We start from the raw sequence: 19,894 nt of genomic DNA on the forward strand, positions 1-19,894 counted from the left end.
AACACACCAAAATAAATATGCTTTAAGTAGCATGTGAGGGGTCAAACTAGGGTTTTTTAATGATTCTGAATCCATTGCAAGCATTTGTTTTGCACAGAAAACATTCCTTCATGGAGTAAAGGCGGCTCCCACAAAACTGTGAAAAGTGATGACTCATCACTAAACCATATTTTTGTGCGGGCGTGTGGGGACAAACATGTCACACTTAAGAACTAAAAGGACACCCTAAGGGTGCGTTCGGAAATGCACACTCAACGCACTGATGTGCCATGTTGTCGTTCGTTTATTCGGTGCAATCAGTGCAGTGTCGTTCGGAAATCCAGTGCGCTGCGCACCGGGTGTGCTGAGTGCACGCACTCACCAACCCCTAGATGGGGTTTGGCAGTGTGGTGCTGTCACGACCGTTGGCCGTGATTATTATTGTTATTATTGTGTGTTGTATATTATTAGTGTCTCACCCGGCATTTGTTTGTACTGATGCAGTGGCCGTGGTGACCTGCAGTAAACCTGGCCACCGGTGATGACTGTGAGAGAATGACGTGGGTGACTACTACAGCTGTGTGGCGAGCAGCTGACTGGCCGATGGCTTGATTTGTGATTGCCGGCAGCGGAGCAGGGCCCGCCCCGATTGCCGATAAAAGGACCAAACAGACAGTCCATGTTGAACCTGTGCCTTGCTGCCTTGCTTCCCCACTGACTCGACTTATTTCTTTTGTTAGGTTTAATATTGTGTTATTGACCTTCGGAAAGTCACGTTCTCTTTAGTTCTGTAGATCCTGTCTTTTCGTTTCCCCTGTTTATTATTTGCTTTGGTTATTTTTGTGGTTCTGTAAGTAATTTGTTTTGTTACCTTTTTGGAGCGGTGAAAGCGCTCCCAATAGACAGGTATGTCTGTGGCTGGCTGGCTATGTGGCTGGCTGGCTGGCTGGCTGGCTGGCTGGGTATGTCTGTAGCCTGGCAATACCTTGAGTGGCCACACAAGTTAAAGGAGGGGCGCTGTTGTGCAGGCACAAACACACACACACACACACACACACACACACACACACACAGATTCACCGCTCCACTTCGAACCGAGGTTTGATTTTGTATTTTGTTTGGGCTAAAGCCAACACCCAGGGAACGGCTTCGGCCGTCTCCCTTACTCCTAGACATTATACTTCATATTGCAGTATTCGCCTTAACCTACTAAACTGGTAGTCACTATAGAATTCTAGACATCTATTTTCGCTACTGTGTTTTATTATTGTTAAGAAAAGAATATCTTGTAATTGTACCTATACTCACTTTTTGATACCTTAATGTAAATAAATTCAATCTATTTTTGCAAACTGGTATCTGAGTGCGTCATGTTCGACTCTTTCGAGCCATGGGTCGTAACAGGTGCGTTTTGATTGGTTGGTTTCATGTCTCGAGCGCTTCTCAGCTTTGAACAATGAAGGATATGATCGCAAAATGAACCTTTTGCTGCTTGATCCTTTTGTGGTTTATTGTTACACACATCAACGTGTAAACTAACAGCAGGAAGGCCAATGTTATGAATTAAATTACCTATCAAATAGCAACGTTACGTTAGCAACTGCTGCTTTTCAGGAAGTTTTTCTTCACAGTTCAGACTGAAAAAGCACACAGCTGCTCCTTCACTGGTCGTTGGTAAATAAGACACACTGAGTGCACTCTACAACGTCACCGCCCACTGAACTCACTGACAACACACCCGGTGTGCATTTCCGAACGCACCCTAAGAGTGCTCTCCAGTGTGCGTAGAAATTTTCTTAACATAAGAACAAATCACAGCTAAGAAAATATTGGTGTATGCCAAATCATCTTAAAAATCTTCTTAAGAGGATCTAAGAAGAAATGTCTTCGTAAGAACCGTTAGTGAATCAGGCCCATTGTTCTTACCCCACCACCTGGTCTCAGGGCTGCTCAGTGATTGGTGGTTGACTGTACAGCTGTAGACGTCTCCCTGCTCTGGAGTGAACTTCAGTCTGGAGAACTGGTAGAAGGTTCCATCCTGGTTGAGCTGTGGGACGGTGTTTGTGATGTCATCAGTCAGGTTGAGGTTGTTCCTGGTCCATGTGACGCTCACTGGAGCAGGATAGAAACCAGTCACATGACACACCAGAACGTTGGACACGCCCACTTCAGCCTCGTCTTTGGTGAAGAGCCTGCTGTCAGGTTCAACTGGAGACACACAGAATACACAAAGATATAATATAATGTGTTCCATACAGCTGAGTACATCATCCAACAGACCCAGGGTCAGCCACATACCAAAGTAGCCTACATCATCCAACTGCTGTCAGGTTAAACAGCACAGAATACACATTTATAAAATATGTGACTGATAGGGGTGTAACGATACATTTTAATAGCGATTCGATACATATCACGATACATGGTTGACGATACGATACATGGACGATATTGGTTCATTCATGGTGATACGATACGATTCGATTCGATGATTTAAAATCGATATAGTAACTATTTAGCAAAGACATTAAATCTGTGTAAAAGGAGTGGCTAGTGCAGGTTTTTAAGAGAAACATGTATTATTATGGATATAAATAAAGTAAACACAGTGATTGTCTCCCAAATACATGGACATTGTATATTGACAAACCTGCACCTTGACATGAACCCAGAGATTACACACATTTATCAATAGACCAGTGGAGCTATATGGAAAGGAAAAGTAATTAAACCCCTCCTTTTCATTTTTTCTTCTTAAAAATGCTAAATACAATGCACAAGTAGGTCATATCGATACAATCGATTCTTTGCACTGCCGATTCGATACGATACAAAATAAAACGATACGATTCGATTTTAGCTGTTTTCATTTCGATATACTTCGATTCTTTAAGTTAAAAACGATATTTCGATACAGTTACTATATCGTTACACCCCTAGTGACTGAGCTACTACTTTAGACCACAGCTGAAATTACTTTTCTTTTTTTCTTGACCACAGAAACGTGTCTTTCATGAGGTACTTTTTACCTAAAGTTTATTTGGTGAGGCATTGCAGAATGTCTTGAGGAAAATACGATTATTTTGTGATTATATTGTATCCTACATTGTTTACAAATAATAATACATGTCAAAATTATTTTGTAAGTAATTCCATGAATAAATAATAAATAAAATCGAAGAAATGTATTGAGGAAAATAAAAATAAATAAAGGTAATATAATTACCTTATGACTACAGGAAGTCCGTTAAAATGCTTTGTTGTGAGTCCTTCTCAGTCATATTACAGGATTCTAGCGATCAACAGACTAACTAGATTATATTCTTCTGCTTTCTTATTTTGTATATATATACCACGATGCCTTGTTGTGTACATACTGGCTGTAATAACTCCAGGAGAAAGCTTTCATTTATTTCATTTTCGCTAAAGGGGGCGCGGTAATCACGCGAGACGCGAGACTTCATTCTTCTTCTGTGAATGCTACTATTGGGATCATGTAAACAACGGCCATTTCCCTCAAGCTGCGATAAAACAATGGATTACTGGCTGTCTTGGAACTATAAATAGAAGATTTATGAAGAAAAAAGTAACTTTGCAGCGGTGAAAATTAGCGCTTTGGGAGAACCTCAATTGACCGACGTTTTGGCTGTGGGAGAGAGATCTGAGGAGTCCAGGAGAAGTAAAAACTGGAAGGACTATGATAAAAATCCATCATACCAGGTATGTACAGACGTGATAAAAGGCTGATTAAGGATTAATATGTTTTATTCTGGAATTTTCCTTTAACTCTGCATGTAAATAAGACTTTTTTTAATTAATGTGAGTGATCGGGTCATAATTCTGTTGGTCCTCCCAAATTTAGAACTTGAATATCTCAAAAGTAGTATTTCAGCATGGCATCATTCTATAAGCCATATATTAAAAACTGTTGGGTCAATCTCCACAACCAATATATCATTTTGTAGCTATGATTCCCAGCTTTCAAATGACATGAAAAAATGAAAATGAAAAAAAAATAAAAAAAAATCAATGGCTAGCCGTCAGCCGCGCTGGGACACATATGTTACATCATCCAACAGACCCAGGGTCAGCTACACACCACAGAACATCCATGTGGATCCTAACACACAGGCTAAATGCTACATCAGTTTTAGATAATAAATATTATGTTAATATAGTTAGTATTTCTGTACCTTGTTTCACTGGTGGGTTCTTCAAGGCAGTGAGCAGGTTGTTCAGGCTGGTTTTGCACCACTCCATCCGACCCAAAGCTCTTTCATAAACTCCTGGCCAGGAGATATGACCTACAAACGGAGGCTGAGGCTCCACCCCCTTCCCTTTGTTGAAGTCTGCGTACCACTCCACTTCACCATCCAGTCCTACCATGTACTCTTTATAGGAGTCTTTAGCTGTGTCTGAACAGCCATAGAGGAAAGTCTCCTCATGGAACTCTGGAAATAAAACAAACATTACATTAAAACAACAAACTGATTTAAACTAACAATGACATCATAATCATCATCATCATCATCATCATCATCATCATCATCATCATCATGTTAAACAATCATCAAGTGCAAGGTTGGATATAAAATTAGCTTCCTGACAAACATTTTATTCACACTAAACATTTTATAAAACCATGAAAGTGTGTGTGTGTGTGTGTGTGTGTGTGTGTGTGTGTGTGTGTGTGTGTGTGCGTGTGCGCGTGTGCGTGTGCGTGTGTGTGTGTGTTTTGTTAACAGGTAATTTGTATTGTTAATATATGAAAGAAAAGCAAATCATATGATAAAAGTAATTATGTAGGCCTACATGTTATAAATGCATATTTAATACAACATAAATAATGTACTTACTTCCTGGGATGGCTTTGACATGAAGTACAGAGGAGAGGATGAGGAGGGTGGCTGTAATCTTCATCATCACTGATCAAAACTCAACTGAATTTAATAAATGACAATAAACTGATGATAATAAACAGATGTTATAAACAGGTGTTTACGTCAAGAGATGTTGTGGAGTCTGAAAGAGAAGGAAGGAGGATTTGTTCTGTAGTTTAGATGAATCAGCCAATCAGATTAAAGATATGGTAATACATCATCTGTTTCCAAGAAGACGGTGTTCAGGATTATTGCACATAATACACTATATAGAGGCTGCTTATGTTCCTTATGGACCTTATTCACCTTATATACCTTACAATCTTACATACTGTACCTTAACCTAATACCAAATAAACCCAATATTCAGCATTGCATGAAATCAAATAAACTAAACTAAGTGAAAGGCACATTAATGCGACTGACACACCATCTGTGAACATTAAACACTCCTGAATCACATGATGTGATTCTATTGTCCAACTGGTTTGATCACATTGTTAGAAACAACAGTTGTTGACTGATAACTGAATAATGAATGATAACTGAATGATAACTGTATCATTGTGTAACAGAAGTGCATCACAGTGTTTTCTATTTTGCAAAATATTGGATGAATATTTGTGAATTGTGTCTAATTAATTAGACTGATCATTAATTTGTCAAAGCACTTTTTCACTAAATGAAAACATAGAAATTATGAGACAAAAAAACTAAAATAACATCCAAAGAGAATATCCAGACTAATCAGGTAGTAAAACTAATCTATGAAAGTCTGATATGATTTATTGATTGATTTTATTTGGTCAAATAATGCCAGTTCAAAGCCATCCAGACCCTGGTGAGAATCCTTCAGTGAAATGACCAGAAGGTCTCAGCCTACAACCCTGCTTTGATGGGGTTAAATGACACAACACACTGTGTGTGTGTGTGTGTGTGTGTGTGTGTGTGTGTGTGTGTGTGTGTGTGTGTGTGTGTGTGTGTGTGTGTGTGTGTGCGTGTGTGTGTGTGTGTGTGTGTGTGTGTGTGTGTGTGTGTGTGTGTGTGTGTGTGTTTGGGTTGAACCAAAGCTTCTGACAGGAAACTCAAATCTGAATTTCACTTCCTGATTCACTCAGCAGCCAATCAGAATGATTCTTCAGAGAGGAAGAGAGAGAGATTATTTTAACACATGCATTGTTTTGTTTTTCATAATTTCTAAGACTTATTGAGATTTATTGAAATCTTTTTCAAAATCTATTTCAGAACATTTATCAACACTTTAAACACAAAACCAAATCTTCAAGATACATCCACAAAACCCCAGATTCAGCAGCCAATCAGAATGATTATTTTATTAGACATCACCAGTTACCAGGGAGACATGTTGATCAACCTGACAGACAGACTACATTTATTTATTGTTTGTTGTCTCCACCAGCCGAAGGCTGAGGGAGAGTATGTTTTCCCCTCCGTCCGTGTGTCCGTCCGTGCGTGCGTCCGTGCGTGCGTCCGTGCGTCCTCGCAGTTTGTGAGCGCCAAATCTCAGTCGCCGTTGGCCCGGTCGCTGCCAAAGTGAGCACACACATTCCCTGGATGCCAATCTAGAACCTTTTTCAAATGGGCCTTTTCTAGCGCCAACTAGTGGCCGATGTTTGCTAAACACATTTCTGTGCACTACTCTTACAGATTTTGTCCAAAAATCCTACAAATCGGTAGGCAATATCTCGACAGTCATGTGATCGACACGGATCTGTCCGATTTTGCATATTCCATCCTGATTGGCTAAGATTGGCTTCCAAAGTTTGTGGGATTGAGCCGTTTTGAACAAAATGCCTCAAATCACAAATGCAAAGTGCAATTATCATGAAATCGCACACACACGTTCCCACTAGGCCGAGGAAGAAATGACACTTAATTTTGTTTTAATCAGCCTCATGGTGGCGCTATAACAGCCCGATTTGTGGTTTTACCTATAACTCCACCGATCAGTTTCAAACTTTGTAAGCGCACTCCCTAGAGGCTAAGGATAAACCTTTGCCCTGCATTTTTCACATCAGCCTTTTATAGCGCCACCTTTGGGCCGACTTATGTAAAACACATTTTTGGATATTACTCCTTGAGATTTTATCCAAAAATCATGCAAATCGGTACACAGTATCTCTATAGTCATGTGATCAAGTCCGATCCGTCTGATATTTCACATTCCATCCTGATTGGCTAATATTAGCTTCCAAAGTTTGCAGGATTGCTCCGTTTTTGAACAAAATGCCTCAAATCATCAACGCAGCTTGCGATTACCGTGACATTTGCCACACATATTCCCACTAGGTCAAGGAACAAATGCTACCTTTTTAACATTGTCCTGTTATAGCGCCACCAGCAGGTAGACTTTAGCAAAACACATTTTTGGAACACAATGCTTGAAATCATGCATGCAGCGTCCGATTGCCATGAAAGATCTAAGGTGAAGAACATATGCCACCCTTTTTACATTGGCCTATTATACAGTAGCACCACCAGGACGCACAGCCTGGTGGAGACCTGTGCTCGGAAGAGCACTGCTTCTAGTTTTATTTGACTCTTGTTGGTGACGTTATGTAAACATGTTTATCATGACAATAAGACAATGTAAGCCTCAGCCTCAGGGACCCCCACTACACATTGTATAGATGAGAGATGAAGCAGGGACCCCCACTACATATTGTAATAAATTAAGTTACAGATTTCACAGATAGATTTATAGACTTGTTTTGTTAATTAATTATTTTAATTTGTATGATGGATTCATGTTCAGACATTTATCAATACTTAGTAAACTTGACCTTTGGCTGTGCCCTTGGTTCACTGTTTTCTTTCCACTGCACAAAACCGAAAATATAGCATATCTACAAACTCTAGATCTACAAGCTCAAGCTGGTAAAATGCTGTTCATGTTCATTAAACATCAATCCAAGCCTCATTACATCTGACTGCTGAAACCATCATGTCTTTATAGACCTGCAGCAAGCCCTCAAAAAAGGCCTTAGTTTTTGAGATACCCCTACCCGAGGTATAACCAAACACAACCATGTTTTTTCTTCTCTTTAGGGTCTCCCATTAATGAAATGGATTGTTGTGAAATGTTACTTTTGGCGGAAATGTGTTTTTTTGGCTATTCTTTAGACCTACCCCAATCTCTGAAAAAGGCAAATCCGCCTAGGTCAAAGATGACAAAAATGCCTATAACTTGAGAATGCTCACTCTTATCCTCATAAAATCTGCTGAGATGTGAACCAGGTGTCTACCCTACATCAACAAAGAGTCAGAAAGGAATGTACCTAAAGAAATACTGAAATATTATCCTTTAAACACACCTTTAGTTTAGGCGGAAATTGTACTTTTGTGGTGAGGACTTCTTTACTGTCTCTCATTTACTCATTAGAAAAACATACATTTATGTCAAATAAGATGTTACTGCATTGCCTAAGATGCTACTAAACAATAACCAGTGGTTGTGTGGAGATAGCTTGTACAGTTTTATTGCAAATCAGATTTCTTTAGACACACCCCCTCCACTGAAAAAGACAAATTAGGGAGTTAGGTGACATACTGAAAGTCATTTTTGGGAGGTCCAGTTGGCTGTACTGTACCACAGAACCAAACTATCACTATATGAATAAACCAATAATATATTTGATCTAAAATGACTACATTGATCAAAACACAGCAATGCCTTTTTTCCCCTACTACTCCCATTCATAAAGTAATTGTTGTGGAAATGTATTTTCTTTCTTTTCAAATCTTTTTTATTGAAATGCAGTGTCATGTTAAGGCAGGTATACAAAGTGATGACACCCCAAATCCCATTCCCATCACAATGGTTATTGACACAAAGTAGCATGAGATCTGAAGCTATCATAGAACATAACATTCTAATGTAGAATGAAGAGAATCCTGCCCATAAAAAGGGTAATAAAAGAAAACATTTTTTCCCTTCCGTATTCCCAATTTGGTGTTGAAGCCAATTCCCCAAGCCCTGTTGCTCTACGCTAGATCTATCCATGCTAATCCCCAGTGGAAATGTATTTTAAGGCAAGGATAAAATTGGCAACTAAATTCAGAAAAAAAGTAGAAAGTGGTCTTTCTGGAGCGTACCAGGGCAAAATAATGATATCTGGCTTTTCAAGACACTGTCTGATTACACAAGTGATAATTTCACCTGTGTATTTTAAGCCTCTCTCTATATATAGGCGAAGATTTCCATGGATAAATAACACTCGACTTTTGGATATATACCAAATTATAAGGTTATAAGTCCTTATCATTTGACATTCACTAACACTAAAATAAATCAATTATCAGGTGTTTTTGGAGGTATGGAATCCATATAGAAAGACAATATGGATACATGGCAAATGGTGCATTTGTATAGCACCTTTATCCAAGGTGCTTTACAAAGATTGTGCATTACATTCACCCATTCACACACACATTCATACACCGATGGCGGAGGAAACCATGCAAGGCACCGGGAGCAACTAGGGATTTTGAGTCTTGCTCAAGGACTCTTCGAAACGAACTCTGGGACAGGGTCTTACTTAATCCCATTCAATAACCTTGCTCTTTGCATGTTCTCTCTTGGTCAAAACTAATGTGGGCATGATTGGATCTGTAATACTCTGTGTCAGAGTGAAGCAGAAGTCAGTAATCCCTAAAAACAGAATAGAATCTATGGGGGTCAGACTTGGCTGTGTATACTGATGACTACTGGCACAAAGGACTGACCAAATCATGTTGTGTCTGACCCTGGGATGATCAATCTGTGGCTGACTGTGCTCCTCATCCCCACTGGCACACCATAGAACAGATGAGAGGAGTTCATCAGGACAGCTTGCTCCTCCCCTCTGTGACCACCTCCAGACTGTCCTGTTTAACTCAAGCTTTGGAACTTCCTCACCGGCTGATTCTTTTTTTTGCATTGCTTGTGTTAATAGGTTTCCTTCCACCACCACCAACTCCTCCCCTTGGATAGGTGTCTGTGTGTGCGCATGTGTGCTCCTGCGTGCACACACACTCGCTCGCTCGCTCGCTCACTCACTAGTCACTACCCTATGTAGCTACATTGTCATCCATGAAGTTGTGAGGGTGGACAGGAAGGGTGACAATATGGCTCCTTGGGGAGCACCAGTGTTGGTGACATAGTCTGCAACCAAGCCTAGATCCCACTTGCACTGACAGCTTCAAGGCCAACTGCTGTGGATGTATGGTATTGAAGATGCTTATGAAGTCAAAGAACAAGTCTCACATTGCTACCAGGAGCAGAATCTCAAAGATCTTCTTGACATGCAATGTCAAAACAATTAACTGGCATGTAGTCACTGAATGCACTGGGTGTCCCTTCTTAAACACCTGGACATTTTACTTTACTCAACCTCAGGAAGAGGTTGAATATATGCTGGAATGCAGCTGCCAACTGCCCAGTTGGCAGCTGCATTGAGCACACAGGGGTTGTTGTTGTCTGGACCCCTGGCCTTGTTAATGCTGATCCTGTTAAGGGGTGGCCATATCTGAATGGGTATAGGAATCTGGGTATCTTAAGGTTGCTAGTTCACCAATCACTAATCTGCGTTAAAGTGTAATTGGGAGAACCAGTCTCACAAATCTGTCTGCAGTGATATTAATACAAGTATAGGAGAAATGCTGTGGCTCTACACAAGAGGGAGGGTGGGTTGGAAATTAGGGTGACAAACTGCAGTCTCCTGGGATAGGATTAGGTGGAAGAGAGATGCGGATGGGAGAACTGGTGCTGGAGGGTGGGTCTGGGAAAGTAACATTGTAGAATTCCTTGGCTGCCGCCAGAGCCGCCTGAGTCAATACGGACAGTATTGAAGTTAGTGTATTATTGTGTATTATTATTATATTGTTGTTGTTATTATTTCATCATATCAAGACAAGCTCAAACTTGGATTTAGGTAGGAGATACTGATTTAAATGATTTTTTAACATACATGAAAATATAATCCATCTTGTTTTAGTCATTTTAGAATAGATAAACTACATTATTGGGTTATTCATATTCTGATAGTTTGGTGATGTGGTACAGTACAGCCACATGGACTTTCCCTCCCCAAAATGTCATCTCCCCATTCAGAATTACCTAATTTGTCTTTTTCAGTGGAGGCGGTGTGTCTAAAGAAATCTGATTTGCAATAAAACTGTGCAAGTTATCTCCACACAAACACTGGTTATTGTTTAGTAGCAACTTAGGCAATGCAAGAACATCTTATTTGACATAAATATGTGTTTCTTGTAAATGAGAGAAAGTAAAGTAGTTCTCACCACAAAAGTACAATTTCCGCCTAAACTAAAGGTGTGTTTAAAGGATAATATTTCAGTATTTCTTTAGGTAAATTGCATTCTGACTCTTTGTTGATGTAGAGTAGACACCTGGTTCACATCTCAGCAGATTTTATGAGGATAAGAGTGAGCATTCTCAAGTTATAGGCATTTTTGTCATCTTTGACCTAGGCGGATTTGCCTTTTTCAGAGATTGGGGTAGGTATAAAGAATAGCCAAAAAAACGAATTTCCCCCAAAAATAAAATGTCACAACAATCCATTTCATTAATGGGAGACCCTAAAGATAAGAAAAAACATGGTTGTGTTTGGTTATACCTCGGGTAGGGGTATCTCAAAATCGGACGGCCTCTGCTGCTAGACTATTAAAACACTCTGGTCATGTGATTTAAGTGTCACATGAGGTGTGTGTGTGTGTGTGTGTGTGTGTGTGTGTGTGTGTGTGTGTGTGTGTGTGTGTGTGTGCGTGTGTGTGCGTGTGTGTGCGTGTGTGCGCGTGTGTGCGCGTGTGTGTGTGTGTGTCCGTCCGTGTGTCCGTCCGTGCGTGCGTCCGTGCGTGCGTCCGTCCGTGCGTGCGTCCGTCCGTCCTCGCAGTTTGTGAGCGCCAAATCTCAGTCGCCGTTGGCCCGGTCGCTGCCAAAGTGAGCACACACATTCCCTGGATGCCAATCTAGAACCTCTGCCCTAAATTTTTCAAATGGGCCTTTTCTAGCGCCAACTAGTGGCCGATGTTTGCTAAACACATTTCTGTACACTACTCTTACAGATTTTGTCCAAAAATCCTACAAATCGGTAGGCAATATCTCGACAGTCATGTGATCGACACGGATCTGTCCGATTTTGCATATTCCATCCTGATTGGCTAAGATTGGCTTCCAAAGTTTGTGGGATTGAGCCGTTTTGAACAAAATGCCTCAAATCACAAACGCAAAGTGCAATTATCATGAAATCGCGCACACACGTTCCCACTAGGCCGAGGAAGAAATGCCACTTAATTTTGTTTTAATCAGCCTCATGGTGGCGCTATAACAGCCCGATTTGTGGTTTTACCTATAACTCCACCGATCAGTTTCAAACTTTGTAAGCGCACTCCCTAGAGGCTAAGGATAAACCTTTGCCCTGCATTTTTCACATCAGCCTTTTATAGCGCCACCTTTGGGCCGACTTATGTAAAACACATTTTTGGATATTACTCCTTGAGATTTTATCCAAAAATCATGCAAATCGGTACACAGTATCTCTATAGTCATGTGATCAAGTCCGATCCGTCTGATATTTCACATTCCATCCTGATTGGCTAATATTAGCTTCCAAAGTTTGCAGGATTTCTCCGTTTTTTAACAAAATGCCTCAAATCATCAACGCAGCTTGCGATTACCGTGACATTTGCCACACATATTCCCACTAGGTCAAGGAACAAATGCTACCTTTTTAACATTGTCCTGTTATAGCGCCACCAGCAGGTAGACTTTAGCAAAACACATTTTTGGAACACAATGCTTGAAATCATGCATGCAGCGTCCGATTGCCATGAAAGATCTAAGGTGAAGAACATATGCCACCCTTTTTACATTGGCCTATTATACAGTAGCACCACCAGGACGCACAGCCTGGTGGAGACCTGTACTCGGAAGAGCACTGCTTCTAGTTTTATTTGACTCTTGTTGGTGACGTTATGTAAACATGTTTATCATGACAATAAGACAATGTAAGCCTCAGCCTCAGGGACCCCCACTACACATTGTATAGATGAGAGATGAAGCAGGGACCCCCACTACATATTGTATAGATGAGAGATGAAGCAGGGACCCCCACTACACATTGTATAGATGAGAGATGAAGCAGGGACCCCCACTACATATTGTACAAAATTAAGTTACAGATTTCACAGATAGATTTATAGACTTGTTTTGTTAATTAATTATTTTAATTTGTATGATGGATTCATGTTCAGACATTTATCAATACTTAGTAAACTTGACCTTTGGCTGTGACCTTGGTTCACTCTTTTCTTTCCACTGCACAAAACCGAAAATATAGCATATCTACAAACTCTAGATCTACAAGCTCAAGCTGGTAAAATGCTGTTCATGTTCATTAAACATCAATCCAAGCCTCATTACATCTGACTGCTGAAACCATCATGTCTTTAAAACACTCTGGTCATGTGATTTAAGTGTCACATGAGGTGTGTGTGTGTGTGTGTGTGTGTGTGTGTGTGTGTGTGCATAGGCGACTCTAGCCTCTTCCAGCAAGGGGTGCACGACCTCTATTACCTCATGCACGCGCGCGCAGCCCGCGTGTACGACGTTCGCGCGCGCGCGCGAAAAAAATTGCGGATATTAGCGGTTTTGTAATGTTGTTTTAGCGGATTTCTGCAGTTAATTTTGTACCCAATGCATTTTTTCAAGTTAAAATCGGTTCGGTTCTACACGGCGGCAGAACCATTTGGGGCTTAATATAATAGGGTTTATAAAAGCATGAGTCCTGGCTGATAGAGCCTGAGGTCTGTGTTTTGTAGAGGAAAGTCAGGTACAAAATGATCCTCTCCATGTGATGTTTCAGGGCAAGCAGCTATATTATAATATCTACCGGTAGTCACGTCCATAGTAGTGAAGAGCTCGAACTCCATGCTTTATTTTTAACAGATGTTTTCAATTTCAATACTGGCGCGTGGATATGACATCACATCAGGAGGGGAGGGGGGGGCTGCCTGGAGCTGCCAGCCTCTATCACTACCACTAGGGGGTGTTGTTGTATTCGGTCTGAGTGGATGTAAAGTTACATTACAAAAAAAAAAAAAATCAAAATGGCCGCCTGGCGGCCAGGGGTTGCACGTGCACCCTAGGACACCCCTTAAAATCGCCTATGTGTGTGTGTGTGTGTGTGTGTGTGTGTGTGTGTGTGCGTGCGTGCGTGCGTGCGTGCGTGCGTGTGTGTGTGTGTGTGGTTGAAGCTTCTGACTGGGAAGTCCCCAAACTTTAATTTCACTTTCACTTTAGTCCTTTTTATTTCTCTTTCTAATGAATTATTTGCCTCTTTTCTTTTTTTTCTTGTCTAAATGTGTTTTCTTAGTTTTTGTCAGTTTCTTTGTTTTAACCCTTACAGAACTTCTGTGGGTAGTTTTAATGTGCTTTATAAATAAAGTTTGAGTTGAGCTGAGACTTGTCTTAAACCACCCTCTGCCATAAAAGGTAGACTAATACTGCCACCTATTGGACTGATGGACACATAGCATCACATTCTACTTCATTTAAAGAACAACTCCTCCCTAAATCACTTCTAGGCTAATTTTCCTACTTACATTTATCCCAAATGACTGTCCATGGGATCTAGGCAGAAATGCTCCTATTGTCCAGTTTCCCCTGCAGAACGCAGCAGCTGTCATAGCATAGAGTTGATCCTATAAGCCTATCACTATGACACTAATTGTTGTGGTCAAAAGTGTTTTATTTTTTTCACGAATATGTTATTAGTAGTCATTACAAATTCATCCATGCCTTCGTTGTCCCACACACAGCCAACACAACCTCATAAACTAGAAGAAGTACTCTTCCGAGCACAGGTCTCCACCAGGCCACGCGTCCTAGGTGGTGCTATAATAGGCCAATGTAAAAAGGGTGGCATGTGTTCTTCACCAATCTTAGACCTTTCATGGCGCCACCATGAGGCTGATTTGAACATTTTGTAGTGTAATTTCTTCCTTGGCATTTTGCGAATGTGCGTGCACAATTTCAGTACAATTGCAAGCTGTGTTTGATTTGAGGCATTTTGTTCGAAATGGATCAATCCTGCAAAGTTTGGAGGCCAATCTTAGCCAATCAGGATGGAATATTTAATATGGGACAGATCCGTCTTGATCATATGACTGTAGAGATACTGTGTACTGATTTGTGTTAATTTTGGGTAAAATCTGAAGGAGTAATATCCAAAAATGTGTCTTACATAAGTCGGCCTCCTTGTGGCGCTATAAAAGGCTGATGTGAAAAATGCAAGGAAAGGGTTTTTCCTTGGCCTATCAGGAGTGTGCTTACAAAGTTTGAAACTGATGGGTGGAGTTATAGGTAAAACCACCAATTGGCCTGTTATAGCGCCACCATGAGGCTGATTACAAAAAATTTAAGTGGCATTTCTTCCTCCGCCTAGTGGGAATGTGTGTGCGCGATTTCATGTTAATTGCACTCTGCGTTTGTGATTTGAGGCATTTTGTCCAAAACGGACCAATCTTACAAACTTTGAAAGCCAATGTTTGAAGCCAAACTTTGAAAGCCAATTGTCTCCACCAGCCGAGTGAGCATCCTTCACAAGTGCCAATCAAAGTGACTGTACTGGCCAATCACAGTGTGTGGGAAACTATGACATGATTGTGTTTGTGTTTTTCATGACAACTAGAAAACACTTTTGACCACACCACAACAAACAGAGTAAAATCAATAGGCTTATAGGCTCCACTCTATGCTATGAGAGCTGCTGGGTTCTGCAGGGGAAACTGGACAACAGGGGCATTTCTGCCTAACGGACAGTCATTTTGGATCAATATAAGTAGGAAAATGAGCCTAGTGAGGAGTTGTCCTTTAATGTCAATAAAAAAAAGCACTATGGCTTGTTTGCATTGGGGTCCTTTGTACTCAATTCATAGATACATTAAATAAAATACACATATACACAGTACTATGCAAAAGAAAAACAGGGGAAAACAGTCAGAAATCAGAATATATTTACAGTGAAATAATAAATAAATAATAGGTCTGTCGACCCACACTGACACAGTCAGTCTCTGACTGACCAGGAGACATGTGGTCAGTTACTGACCTCATCAGTATCATGTCAGCCTGTGTCTGTGTGCCAAACCTACTTGAAGTTCAACTGTTCATGTTCCTCTCCGCGATAGCTCTCATGTGAACTTTTCAAATGAGTGGGGACACATTTAGGCTACTGTTTGTATATGGGGTTCGTGGACAAGGAAATCCCACTGAACTGTGTCGCTTAACTGTGACTCTTGCACGCTGTTTACATATTCATGACGAACACATTGCTGAACAAAGTTGATGCTGCACAACCAAGCTCAAACATCATCTCTGGAGTTTTCACAGCAGCCATGAATCCGCTGTGTGTTGCTCTACTGCCCCCTGCCTGTAGGGGCGTCACAAGGGGTGGGACTGAGTATGATTTTAATTAGTATGATGGATTCATGATCAGACATTTAACCATTTAAACCATCAATACTTAGTAAACTTGACCTTTGGCTCTGACCTTGGTTCACTATTTTCTTTCTCTACACAAAACCAAAAATAGCAGATCTACAAACTATAGATCTCCAAGCTCAAGCTGGTAAAATGCTGTTTATGATCATTAAACATCAATCCAAGCCTCATTACATCTGACTGCTGAAACCATCATGTCTTTAAAACACTCTGGTCATGTGATCTAAGTGGCACTAAGTAGCGACATACGGTCACAATCAATACCATTTTAACTATCTCTATACTAGTCTGGATCAATACCATTTTAACTATCTCTATACTAGTCTGGATCAATACCATTTTAACTATCTCTATACTAGTCTGGATCAATACCATTTTAACTATCTCTATACTAGTCTGGATCAATACCATTTTAACTATCTCTATACTAGTCTGGATCAATACCATTTTAACTATCTCTATACTAGTCTGGATCAATACCATTTTAACTATCTCTATACTAGTCTGGATCAATACCATTTTAACTATCTCTATACTAGTCTGGATCAATACCATTTTAGCCATTTTGGGTCTTATAGATGATAAGACAAGCACCTCTGTGTATGAGCAGGAGGTAAGCAGTTTTGTACAGTGGTGTGAGGACCATCACCTCACTGTTAACACACAAAAAAAAACTGAAGAAATGGTTTTCGATCCAGGTCATGTGGGGGACCACACTCCATTACTCATAAATAATGTCAATATTGCTCAGGTCGATTCATACAAATACTTGGGTGTGCATATTGACAGCAAGTTATCCTGGGATGTCCATGTTAATCATGTGTGTACTAAGATCCAGCAGCGACTTCACTTTCTGCGTAGGCTCAGGGTGTTTGGTGTCCAGCAGAGAGTGATGTTGCTTTTCTATCATGCTGTGATCGAGAGTAATTACCGTTATACAATTTGTGTGTGGTTTGGTAATTTGACTGTGAGGTCCAAAGCACAGATTAATAGACTAGGATTGCATTGAAGGTGATGGGTGTGAGGGAGCACCCCACCCTTCAAGCAATATTTGAGGAAAGTGTAGTTAAGAAAGCTAAGAGAATAATTGCTGACCCCTCTCATGTTCTGCATTCAGAATACGAACTGCTACCCTCTGGTAGACGTTATAGAGTCCCAGTTAAAAACAAGAAAAGACATTTGAACAGATACAAAATACTCATTCATTCCCATATCCGTTAATCTGCTAAACTCAGGCCGTTAGTAGGGGTGACTAGTGTAATGTAATGTAATGTATGCACTTGAGCTGTATATGTCAGCACTGTGTGTTGTGCACTATTCGTTGTAATCTACTTTCTGTCTGTCTTGTCCTGTTGTATGTTATGTAGCAGCCTGCATGTCCAAGACAAATTTCCTTCGGGACCAAATAAATTAATCTTGAATCTTGAATCTACCTCTATACTAGTCTGGATCAATACCATTTTAACTATCTCTATACTAGTCTGGATCAATACCATTTTAACTACCTCAATACTAGTCTGGACCAGTAAGACTCCCTAATCGGGAGATAAGCGACCGTCAGGTCGCAGCGTGATTTTAGGGCAAAATGTGTAGGAGTAGTGTCCAAAAATGTGTTTGAAAAATCGGCCTGATGGTGGCGCTATATGGGACAGATCCATGTTGATGACATGAGTGTAGACATACTGTGTACCGGTTTGCGTGATTTTAGGACAAAATGTGTAGGAGCAGTGTCCAAAAAAGTGTTTTAAAAAATCATCCTGAAGGTGGCACTAAATGGGAGAGATCCAGTTGATGACATGAGTGTAGACATACTGTGTACCGATTTGCGTGATTTTAGGGCAAAAATTGTAGGAGCTGCGCCCAAAAATGTGTTTTGCAAGAATCGGCCTCATAGTGGCGCTAGAAGAGGGTCATGTGTGAATTGATGGGTGTAGGTTGTGGTTTGGCAGGCAAGGAGTGTGTGTGCAAAATTTGGCATGGATCGGGGCAACGGTTGCGGAGATATGAGCAGGGCAAAAGTGTGACATGTGACAGACAGACAGACAGACAGACAGACAGACAGCTGGTCGAGGTTTTGATAGTAAATGCGACCTGACGGTCACAATCAGTACCATTTTAACTACCTCTATACTAGTCTGGATCAATACCATTTTAACTACCTCTATACTAGTCTGGATCAATACCATTTAAATATCTCTATACTAGTCTGGATCAATACCATTTTAACTACCTCTATACTAGTCTGGATCAATACCATTTTAACTACCTCTATACTAGTCTGGATCAATACCATTTTAACTATCTCTATACTAGTTGAATCAATACCATTTTAACTACCTCTATACTAGTTTGGGATCAATACCATTTTCTGATCCGGTCTGGAGCAGAAATAACTTTAACTTTAGGTATATTAATGGTTTGTTATGTCCATCTGTTATTAGTGTGGTTGCCTAAGGGACAACACATTTAAGTTCTTAGTGTTTCGTCCCAGAATAGATAAACAATCCAGACTATTTACTTGACCTTAAATAGGTCAAGGTTCACACGACATGGCTATCTAGAATGCCAGTCTTGCAATTTCCCAGAATTGAATTATTTCTATAGTTCTAACTCCTATCCTGACTAGCGAGACTAAATTACTTGATTTGCATTATGTGGGGAACAGAAGAACCGGAACAATATTGTTTTTCTTCCTGTTTTTAGAAACTGGATCTCACGGCATCAGCTAACTACTGCAGTATATTGTTGTTGTCATATTCTAACTTTGCTGTGTGTGTGTGTTTATTTTTTGTGTAAATTAACGCTCTACTTGTTCATACTACAGCGTCACACAAAAGCATCACAGGTAGCAGATCTACAAGCTGGAAGCATGGCATGAAGCCACACAGTTTATGCTGTAGATCTACTGTTGCTGCTTTTGCATTAGAAAGGTGAACAGTAGCAGGTTTGGACATCTGACAGAGTGACCTCTGACCTCTAGATTCAGGGCAGCTGGTGTCTTATTGTCAGGATGAGAAAGTAGAGAGAGAGAGAGAGAGAGAGAGAGAGAGAGGGAGAGGGAGAGGGAGAGAGAGAGAGAGAGAGAGAGAGAGAGAGAGAGAGAGAGAGAGGGAGAGAGAGAGAGAGAGAGAGAGAGAGGGAGGGAGGGAGAAGACACAACAAGAAAACTCAGGCCGTTAGTAGGGGTGACTAGTGTAATGTAATGTAATGTATGCACTTGAGCTGTATGTCAGCACTGTGTGTTGTGCACTATTCGTTGTAATCTACTTTCTGTCTGTCTTGTCCTGTTGTATGTTATGTAGCAGCCTGCATGTCCAAGACAAATTTCCTTCGGGACCAAATAAATTAATCTTGAATCTTGAATCTATCTCTATACTAGTCTGGATCAATACCATTTAACTACCTCTATACTAGTCTGGATCAATACCATTTTAACTACCTCAATACTAGTCTGGACCAGTAAGACTCCCTAATCGGGAGATAAGCGACCGTCAGGTCGCAGCGTGATTTTAGG

The 19,894-nt window shown here is 40.6% G+C and overlaps 2 protein-coding genes across 2 annotated transcripts in view; both read right to left on the reverse strand.

Moving 5' to 3' along the window:
• LOC308295131 (H-2 class II histocompatibility antigen, E-S beta chain-like) overlaps nt 1-19,894 on the reverse strand; it is a 49,365-nt gene that overhangs the window by 14,040 nt on the left and 15,431 nt on the right. The gene's annotated exons all lie outside the window — the stretch shown is intronic.
• LOC308296369 (rano class II histocompatibility antigen, B alpha chain-like) lies at nt 869-4,974 on the reverse strand. The gene is made up of 4 exons (XM_080739629.1): nt 4,836-4,974; nt 4,173-4,430; nt 1,906-2,187; nt 869-996 (listed from the first exon to the last, which is right to left on the reverse strand). The coding sequence occupies exons 1-4, from the start codon at nt 4,900-4,902 to the stop codon at nt 983-985; spliced, it is 621 nt and encodes a 206-aa protein (XP_080595755.1). The 5' UTR covers nt 4,903-4,974; the 3' UTR covers nt 869-982.

Source organism: Nannobrachium achirus (genome assembly GCF_963921795.1).
Source record: "Nannobrachium achirus genome assembly, chromosome: 12".
In the NCBI taxonomy this organism is placed as follows: domain Eukaryota; kingdom Metazoa; phylum Chordata; class Actinopteri; order Myctophiformes; family Myctophidae; genus Nannobrachium; species Nannobrachium achirus.